At 39.0% G+C, this 10,514-nt stretch overlaps 1 protein-coding gene across 2 annotated transcripts in view; it reads left to right on the forward strand.

Moving 5' to 3' along the window:
- UXS1 (UDP-glucuronate decarboxylase 1) overlaps positions 1–10,514 on the forward strand; it is a 54,744-nt gene extending 44,230 nt beyond the window's left edge. For both annotated transcript variants that reach the window (XM_064710096.1, XM_064710100.1), the window contains exons 10-15: positions 1,855–1,974; positions 3,980–4,023; positions 5,053–5,113; positions 6,004–6,061; positions 8,355–8,458; positions 9,680–10,514. In XM_064710096.1, coding sequence (XP_064566166.1) covers positions 1,855–1,974; positions 3,980–4,023; positions 5,053–5,113; positions 6,004–6,061; positions 8,355–8,458; positions 9,680–9,811 — 519 coding nt within the window. In that variant the 3' untranslated portion in view covers positions 9,812–10,514. The remainder of the gene's footprint in view (positions 1–1,854; positions 1,975–3,979; positions 4,024–5,052; positions 5,114–6,003; positions 6,062–8,354; positions 8,459–9,679) is intronic.

Raw genomic sequence — 10,514 nt, forward strand, 5'->3', positions numbered from 1 at the left:
ATAAAGTGCCAGGCAAAACAAAGGAAGGAACAGCTCTATAAGAGTATGTATTTCCAAATGCTGTGAAGGCTTTGGGAATGGTTCTGTAATGTGCTGCTGGGAGTATACATTTGAAATGTTACATTGCTGTACTTTTTTAGTTAGCAAGAAATAAAGAGTATGGTCCCAGCTGATGCATTTTGCATAGAAAGAGACTTCTGCTCTTTCTAGAGTCTCTTTCAGCAGAAAGGACCCAGTGGATGTTGTGAGGTTATTTTTTTGCCTCTGTTGTGGATACAAGCTTGTTGGACAAAGACTGTGTATCTTTTCCTGTGGCACAATAGTTACCCCCCTTGTTACTGTTAGTTTACCATTTAGTTGTGTTTGCAGACATGGTTTGATCATGAGGAATTAAATTTTACCTGCAGTTAAATGGAATTGAATGTTGTTTTACTTCCTCCACACTGGGAGGTGTTGGGCTTTACCTGTACTACTTGGTGTTTCTGATTTCCCAACACCAAGTAGTAGTTGATGTACTGAATGTCCCTTTTGCCTGTCTCTTGCCTGTAAAAAGCTACTTCTTCTGCTTTCACAAAACATCTTTGAGGATTTATTTAGGAGTCACTTGGAGACCTAAGAGAAAAGGTCGCATTTTCCTGCAAGTGTCTCTTGTAGGTGAAGCTACATTTATTTCCAAGAAAAATGTGTTTCCAGATCTCTTCTGAATGAAGTGTGTGTGAGCTGCAGCTTTCAGCCGTGGGTGTACTGACAATACACTTCTTCCACATACACGCTCTTCCAGGACGAGAGCAAGCGTTGTGGAAATACATGGAAAATGCAAGATGTTCTGTGTATCTTCTGAAGGAATGGTTATGGAAGGAATGTTTGCAACTCCAGAACACTGTTGTTGTGACTTCAGTTGAATCAGAGCACACAGTTTGCTTCAGACAAATTTTTTCGAGTAACTGATACAAGGATGTCTTTTTCTAGGAGGTGGGAAGACTAAGTAATTTGAGGAGGATACATAGGCCTGTACTGAGGTTGACACTTTCCTCCCTACCTTGTGACTGTCACTTTCAGATGGTAGCATCATCATATCTGCTTACAGCATACCATATTGCTGTGAGCTCAGCACTATCCTGTTTTAGCTCACAGGGGCCAAACATCCTACTTGTAGACTTTATCATAAACTGCGGCTTGTCTAAATGAATGTATCAGTCAAAATAACTCAAGAGAGATTACTTCAGTCTGCAGTCTCTAACTGTTAAAATGCTTTCTGTAGAAAAAACTTCTGGAAACGATAAAAATGTTTCTTGGAAAAAACTACACCATTGAAGACTTTGATTGTAATGCATGTATTTACATAGCCTAGTAAGAAGGGCACTACATTAGGGCTGTAGTTACAAAACCACTTTATGGCCTTTGTAAAAGATACTTCTCTGACATGCTCAGCTTTTTTAAAGTATGGACTTCTGTAATCTGTGGAAATGTGGCCTTGGTACTATATCTGCTGATTGTGAGACTTCACTTTTATGTGCAAAGACAGTAGCTAAGTCCCAGGTGAAATAACTTGTTATTGGAAAATCTTAAAAGTTCGTAATGGAATAAAATGCACGTGCTAAAATCATGAGCTGTTCTAGCACTGATTTAGATTTGCATTACAAATACTGAGAACTAGTATAAATTACCTTGGTGTATGCACTACATTTTTCAGGAGGGCTGAGGAGAGATTTGAAGCGTTGCATTATTAGAAAATAATGCATGTTAAAGCTGAAGGAGAGATTCTTAAAAAGCTTTTTGTCAGGGTAGAGTTTACACTTTTAGGGAGATATATGCTTTTATTAAGGAAGTGACAATTCTTTTCTCTGGCTACAGGAAGGAGTTGAAGTGAGGGTTGCCAGAATATTCAATACCTTTGGTCCTCGAATGCATATGAATGATGGAAGAGTTGTCAGTAATTTTATCCTACAAGCTCTGCAGGGAGAACCACTAACAGTAAGTGATGACCTCCTGGTGATATGAAGAAAAATTCACCTTATATCTTGTCCTGATGCATTGCAACTGATGGTAGATTTTAGACAATACTGATGCTCCCTTCCTCCAAATGTAGTTTTCCAGTATACTGAACTTAAATGTAAGGAAGTACATGTCTGAAGATATGCTCTGTCAATGGGGTTGATCTTTCCCAGAAAGAAACAAGGCTACCAGTTGAAATTTGTGCAAACATCTCAGCATTCTTTATACTGGGGATATAAACAAAATCCAATCATTGCCATGCTGACTAAACTTCAGCAAGAATATTATTGTAATAGGGGTTAAAATAGAATGTTCTACCCAACATCACTGTTCTGTAGGAAATTACTGTTTGATGTTCAAAATTACTGAATCTGAGAAAAGAAGTAAGGGGAGAGTTCTTTAGCTGACTAGGTCAAATAAAATTAATTATCAGCAATAAGCAATGACTAAGACTTAAAAAAAAATCACTTTTACATGTCACAGAATTTGGCTGACAGGAATACCAAGTGTGTTGATCTCTTTAGAAATGCTATGTATTTGGTCTCAATTCAGAGTACTTGTTTAATTGGGGAAAGTAATCTCTTGAGAGAACAGTGTCACTGAGTTGCAGAAATTGTGGCCTATGCAAACATGATGATTGTTGTTTTGTTATTGTAAAGGAAGATTTATTAAGAGAAACTGAAAGATAGAATCTCTATTGTATTTTCCAGCCATTGCCTGTATGTGGGAAATATAATCACATGGGTGATCTTGCAAAAAATTATGTACAAATACTTAGTTGTGTAAAACTTATCCCATGTGCTATAAGTTAAGCTAAATGCAGGAAGCTCTGCATAAATACATAAATCTGCTTCCTTTTTGTTTGCGAGTCCATCAGGCTGATGTTTAGCTCCTGGTGTGTTCCTATCTGAATCAGTTTTTGGATAAACTCTTAGACCCCTGATCCTACCCAGTGTGTGTTTCTGGGCTCTGAATCAGCCTTGGAGAGCACAAGGCTTACCAAGTAACCGATGGCCTGTGTATACCATTGTACTGCCCTTTCTGTCCTCAAGGAAAACAAGCATGCCTTCTTTTCTGTCCTTCCAAAAGCCTTTCTGTTGCAGCAGGTTGATGGCAAAATGTGTGTGTCCCCAGTTAAACTGAAATGTTTTCACCTCTTAAATGTGCCTACCTATAGCTTTCAGAGTGTGAGTATTCATGTTTTAGAGCCTTCGGTACTGCACTTGGTTAAACTGTGAAAAAAATTATGGTACCAAATACCATTCTGTACATTGCAAGTTTACGTCAATGTCTGTATGAACTTCAGCAACTTCCTCCAAAATACCAGCCTGTAACCTGAGGAGACTTCTTTTTTTCCCCTCTAAGGTTTTGATACAAATCTGTACAGGTGACTTTGTGAGTTGTAGCATCTAGAAATTACTTTGCTTCCCATTTCCCTAGATAGTAATATTTAGAGCAACATGATTTTTGGTTTTTGTGTCCTGATTGCTTTAAACACAGTGCTTTTTCTCAACAATTTTTTAGCAACCACTAACATTTCGTGGTCTCTTTGAAGCTGGCTGTTGTTAATGTGCAAATCAAAACTGCTCATCATAGCCACATCTTAGTAGTCTGAAGTTTGCTTTAAATGTTTGGCACTCTTTTCTGACTGTGAGTGCAGGCTACACCTTCTTTCAGTGTTCCAGAGGAGGACAAAGCATCACTGTCCTACACCCCTGAGAAGGTTTTCTTCATGCAGAGGTCTGGTTAACAAAATGCCTTGGGATATGTTTATTGGAGACAGATCCAAGAGGAAGACAACCTTCAGTGAACTGACACTCTGCCAAAGGCTCTGCAAGCACATTTTTTGACATTCCTGCAATAATGAGCTTGTGTCTCAAGTGTTTCTTCTTGAGGCAGTTTTCTAGAATGGTTAGGAGAAGATAATTGGGCTTAAAGAGGACTTCTCTATTTATTAACTTCCCTATTTTTCATGTGGTTTTAGGTCTATGGACCTGGAACTCAGACAAGAGCTTTCCAGTATGTCAGGTAAGCCTTGTTTGTTCTGCCTGATATTTGCTTCACAGTTCACATAGCATGGTCAGCTTTGTATGCACGTGCAATTACTTTACTTTTTAAAATCACTTTTTAATACAAGCACTCAAAAAAACATGGACCCATTGAAATCTCATTTCAGCATTCCTCAGCTGCCCAATCTGCTTTACTGGAGCTCTTAGGATCCAGCTTTACTTTCAGAAGGGAGACATGGAAGTTTTTGAAAATATCAAGGAGAAAAACATTAATTGGTTTAGAATTTTACTTGAGATACTAACATGCTCCTCCTTTCCAAAGACAGCAAGTAGCAGACAAGTTTTTAGTGCTGAACAGTTTGTCACTCCTTGTATTTTAATGCAATGCTGCCACCTCGTGTCCTTGGGACTGCTGTGGTTGCTGTGCAGACTGTGCACAAAAAAAAAAAAAAGCTAAAAAAAACCCATGCTGGACTTCTGGGTTGTTTTAAGCATTCTTGTCTTGGAAATATTCTTTAGGAAGTATCAGTGGTAGTAGATTTTAAAGAAACCCCATCAGGTCAAAGTGTCCATTCCTTTCTTGATTATAAGTCATAATGAAAAGGATACGGATTTCTGTGTCCAGGGCCAGGGTGCTACATCTGTGGCTAATAATCCAAAATAGCTTTGTGTTATATTGCTGGGAGAAAGTAACACCAAAATACTGGTTTTTAACAAACTTGGTTTAAGAAATTTTGAAAATAAGAAGACAAACAGCAGGCTGGAAAGCAGGTGGTAGTGTTATGTGCCTCTGCATTACAGCTTGCTCTATTCTGCTTGAAATTCATTGGAAATCAGCCTCCAGATATGTTTGGATATTGGAAAGAAAAGGAAATAGTAATCACTTTTTAATACAGTCAACATGCACCCATTGAAATCTGATTTCAGCATTCCTCAGCTGCCTAATCTGCTTTACTGGAGCTCTTAGGAGTCAGCTCTCTTTTTAAATCAAGAATATTATTTATAGAGAAGTGGAAATAGTCCCAATCCGTTCTTCCCTCTTTTACAGTGATCTTGTGAACGGGTTGGTGGCATTGATGAACAGCAATGTCAGCAGTCCTGTCAACTTGGTGAGTAGGAGTGCTCCCCTCTCCTAGGGGATATCCCAGGTAATTTCTTGTGTATGCTTTTGCCAAATCAGATACTCAACTCTGCAGGGCAGTTCACTAGATTTTCCTTTTCTCCTGTAGCCATGAATTAATTTCTGTGTTTCTATCCAAATGCTGATATGTTTAAACTGTGTCACATGCTTTGTCTTCAGAAAACGCAGTATTTAAATCTATATGTATCTTAAGTGCTCAACTTTTGGTCAAACAAGATGTGATAAAGAAGTGTTTTGAAATAAGGAAATCTGGGGATGGAGGGAATTGAGTCTGATGAGGGGAAGCTAATGCTAGCAGAAAGTGTTCAGCATTTGATTGTAAAATATTGATCAGGAAATTATGCGCAAGTAGGTTAAAAGAAAAGAAAAGGAATATTGTAAAGGAAAGCAAATAGCACTTATATATTGATATGTAAGCTGTAGTAGATTTAGAAGCAATTGTTGGCAGCTAAATGAGCCTGTGTTCCTAACTTTGGATGAACCAAGAACTTGGCATACTTCTTCATGATACCTCAGCTGGGCACAGTCCTTGAATCCAGATTTCCAAATGATGTGGCTGTGGGCTGCTCAGTGACATAGGCCTTTTCTGTGGTTGCCAGCTCTTTACAGACTGACATTTTTTTGGGGGGCGGGGGGGAGGCAGGGAACAACACCTCCCCACATACACTGAATTACCAACAGGAATATAATGGAGGACAAATTTTCTAATGAGTAAGGAACTTGTTAAAGTTAGGGGTTTTTTTTCAACAAAGTAGAGAAAAGCTTGAAATTCAGCTTTCTCTGCCCCTGTTGGAACCATGTCTAGCACGTTTTAAGGTGTTTAATTGTTACTGAAATGAGTGTCTCTTGTGTTTGTAGGGAAATCCAGAAGAGCACACTATCCTAGAGTTTGCCCAGTTAATTAAAAAGCTTGTTGGTGAGTGCAATTATTAATTCTTTGTAAAGTTTCTGAAGTACTTATTGTCATTAGATAATTATTACTTGATTAGTGTGTGTAATATGTGGATAATTTAATTAGTCTTTGGATTTCTTAATAATTTTATCAAAGGCATTTAATCATATCATTAAATATTAATAAGATAATACAAATAATCTCAATTGTCTGTAAACTATTGCATGACGAGTAGAATGAATACATTTTCTGTGTATCCATGCAATCTGTACCCATTAATTTTTATAATATTTAGATAATTTTTTAGGTTTGTTTTAGCACAAGGACAATACAAAAATGAAATGTAAAATATGTGAATGAAAATGTCCTACATAATATCTTAGCTGCAAGAGAAATACTTCAGGAAGGTGGTTCTTCACAGTTGTGCAGGCTGTGGTCCTTCAACTACTGTTAAAAACCTCATGCTGTGGCAACAGCCTTTCTCTGTTCTTTTCACTGTTTCTGACAGTGATTCTTGAAAGGGTTGACAGCACCTGGGAAGAAAACACTGTGGCTTCCTCCTTATTCTAGCTCTGACACCTGTAGCAAATCAGAGCTCTCAGGAATGGAAGGAAATAGTTGTGCTTGGTCTTCTAGTGTGGCTCCCTAATGAGATGAAACATCCTGCTGCCATTAGCCAAGGGCTTTTAGTCTCTACATTCCAGAAGTGCTTCTGACAGATCTGAGAAAGATGAGTTCAGACATATAAGGGAGAAGCTGATACATGTGTTGTTTCTAATAAAAGACTGTTCCCTCTGGAAAACTTTTGTGAATTCACAGATCAGGGAAGGAAATGGAAAAATCACAGCACCAAACCCATCAGACACATGGATTAGTTGTCACCTCTGTTTGTCTGTTCACAAACAACTTGATGTGTTCCTGTCCACTTGGGGAGGTGCTTTAGTTCTAAAATGGCATGTAAACTATTTGCTAGATTTGGGTAGAAGAATTGGCCTCTTTCTGTTCTGAGGAAAGGCAAGTGCTTGGTTATTTAAATCAGACTGGAGATTATGGGCAAAAATAAACTGATGCCCTTTTATTTTGCCAAAATGCCAACAATCATGGAATGATTGAGGTTGGAAAGGACCTCTGGAGGTCACCTGCTCCAACCCCTCAGGTCAGGCAGGACAACCTACAACCAGCCAGCAGTGGCCCAGGACCATGTGCAGATGGCTTTCAAGTATCTGCAAGGGTAGAGACTCCACATCCTCCTGTGTTTCAGTTTGTGCCCACTGTCTCTGATCCTGTCACTAGGCACCACTGGAAGGAGCCTGGCTTTCTCTTCTTGATCCCCCCATCTGGTATTTATACACATGTGTTAAATTCCTCATAGCCTTTTCTTCTCCAGATTGAAGGCCCCAGGTCTTTCAGCCTCTCCTCATATTCCAGTCCTTTCATCATCACCGTGGCCCCTTTGTGCACTCGCTCTGTATGTCCCTTGTCTCTCTTGTACTGGGGAGCCTAGAACTGGACCCAGTTCTCCATATGGATCTCATCAGTGTTGATTAGTGGGAGAGCTGATCTCCCTTGTCCTGCTGCCAGCACTTCTGCAGCCCAAGCACTTCTCTGTGGCAAGCACACATGGGTTCCTATTCAGCTTGGAGCCCACCAGGACCCTCAGTCTTTTCCTGCCAAGTTGTATTCCAGCTGGTTGGCCCCCAGCCTGTACTTCCCCAAATTCAGGACTTTGAACTCATTGAATTTCATGAGGTTCCTGTGATCCCTTTCTCCAGCTGCCTTTCTCGTGCTCTGGATGGCAGCACAGTGCTCTGGTGTATCAGCAATTCAGTATTGATCCAATATTGACCCTTGGGATATAGCCTGAGTTACCAGTCTCTAAATAATCACCATCCTCTGGGCCTAGCCATGCAGTTTTCAGTCCTTCTAACTGCTCATCCAGCTCATCCACTCAGTGAGGATGTTACGGGATCAGAAGTATCACTGAAGTCAAAGCAGGTGATATCCACTGCTCTGTCCTTTGCTGTTGAAACAGTAATTTCCTCATAGAAGGGTAATAGACTGGTCTGTGAGTGTAACTTGATTTTTTTGAATCCATGCTGAAATCTTTGTGAAATGCTTTGTGAACCCACGTTGCTGTGGGACAGGTGGATCACCCAGCTGTTGCATGCAGTGCACCTGTGTATGTGCAAAGCATTTCAGTGATTGAATTATGAAGCAGAGAGCTGCAGAAAGACCTGCTGCTCCAGTTGGTAGAAAAAGATGTAAATGCAAAGCGTAGCGAATTGCAGATGATAAATCACAGTGTCTTGTTTAATAGGCAGTGGGAGTGAAATCCAGTTTCTCTCAGAAGCACAGGATGATCCTCAGAAACGAAAACCTGACATCAGAAAAGCCAAGTTACTGCTTGGCTGGGAGCCCGTGGTACGTACAGATGAATTACTGTGGCTGTGTGGTAAAACACCAGGAGGCAGAGGGGGCTGAGGAGGGGACACATGATAACAGTAGATTTCCCTTACTGGAACATCTGCCTAATGCCATCTCCAGAACAGTTTTAACATTTTAACTTTTTCACTTGCATATTATGAGATTACCTTTCTGTAAGCCCTATGAATCATTTGCAGCATATGGTATATAATTAATTACATTGCCAAGCCCATAGCTAATGGATTTTCTGGTGTTGCTGCAATCCTCATTCCTGTTGCTGGCAATAGGAGTTGGTTTGCTTGGAGAGGTAAGAAAAAGTGTGACTTTCATAGCCAGCTCCCCATTCTAACTAGCACAATGGTTTGTACCCTTCTTTAAATTTGCAGACAAAAATCATTCCAGGAAACATGTGAACCTACCTAGTAAATGTAAGCCTAGTAATAAAAGAAGATCCAAATCCTTCTGAAAGGATTCACTGATATTGATAGACTATGTCTGACAGCACAAGGGTGATAACAAACTGTTGCAAACACAGAAGGTTTAACTTTTGTATTTCTGGCTTTCTGTGTTTGGCACAGGCAGTAAGAAAACTTGCTCTGAAGTAGCAGTGCAGAGTTGGTACAGCAAGGCAAGCAGTTTCTGTGCTGCTGTTTTTATCTTCCTGTACTGATGATGGTGTCAGCAAGCATGTCAGAGCATATGGCTCCTGAGAAGACAACTCCTCTGTTGTTCCTGTCTCCATATTCTATGCCTGTATTTAAGCACTGCAATTTGTAGGATTGCAATTATTTGTATAGGGTTTAAGAATATCAAATGAGATACTGGATGCCAGCTTTATGCCTTGCTGCAAAAGATGATCTTTAATCCTTACAAACAGAAGGGGCTTAAATGCTGGGTGTTTGTCTCTCTCAATGCATTAGGAACTGAAAGTAGAATTATGCATGTCTGTTTTGATACTAAACAGACCCATCATAACCATGTGTGAGATTTAAACTTGTTGGGTTTTTCTACTTGTCAGAAAATACTTGTGCTGTTTAAAAGCTGAACTGCATCAGCAGTGAGGAGATATAACCAGCATGTGGTGCTGTTAATACTTAGATTGGCTAAGAGAGAGATTCCCTGGCTCTCTTGTGATAGCTATTTTATAAAAGATACTGTTGTGAAATGAGCTGATGTGAACCTAGAGTGATACGATTCTCTCCTCACTTTTGGGAACAGGTGCCATTGGAAGAAGGTTTGAATAAAGCAATTCATTACTTCCGTAAAGAACTTGAGTATCAGGCAAACAATCAGTATATTCCCAAACCAAAACCTGCAAGGATGAAAAAAGGAAGAACAAGACATAACTGAAGACTATTAGTTGGACAGAAAATTTCCTGCTTGACATTTGACGGATGTAATTTTTTTTTAATTTTTTTTTTTTTTTGAGAGAGAGAAAGACTTTAAAACAGGTATCATGAAGAACGAACTGGAATTTCATTCTGAAGCTTGCTTTAAAGAAGTGGATGTGCCTAAAAATAACATAAATATTCCCTTTCCCTGCAAATCTTGCCTTGCACTTTTTAAATCTGTCTTTTTATGTAAAATAGAGTAGTAGCATCTTTTAGTATCTTCAAGTTTTATATCTTGATGTGAGATCATTTTGTTGTGACTGTCCTTGACAGTTTTATTTACTGGTTTCTTTGTGAAGCTGATGATAAACACAAATGGGATGAAAAATGCCAATTTATTTATAAAATGGGTACTATAAAATATGAGATGTTCTACTATGCATAAGAAAAAAACTAGTGGTATTGTCAAGTGAGAGACACTGACATCTGCATATAGAAGAGTTTAAAAGAATTCTGTATGAGAGCTTTATGTATTCTTTAAAGGAGAGATTTTTTCAAAAGTTTAGTTTTAGTTGTACACTTGAATTTGAGATATTTTCATTGATTACCATGGATAAGGATATTTTGAATCACTACTGTGTTGTGCGTACTCTGGGAATAAAGTTAATGTATTATTGGTTACAGTGGTTGAATATGCTATTTTAATAAAATACTGAAACTTC

Source organism: Zonotrichia leucophrys, chromosome 1 (genome assembly GCF_028769735.1).
Source record: "Zonotrichia leucophrys gambelii isolate GWCS_2022_RI chromosome 1, RI_Zleu_2.0, whole genome shotgun sequence".
Lineage (NCBI taxonomy): Eukaryota > Metazoa > Chordata > Aves > Passeriformes > Passerellidae > Zonotrichia > Zonotrichia leucophrys.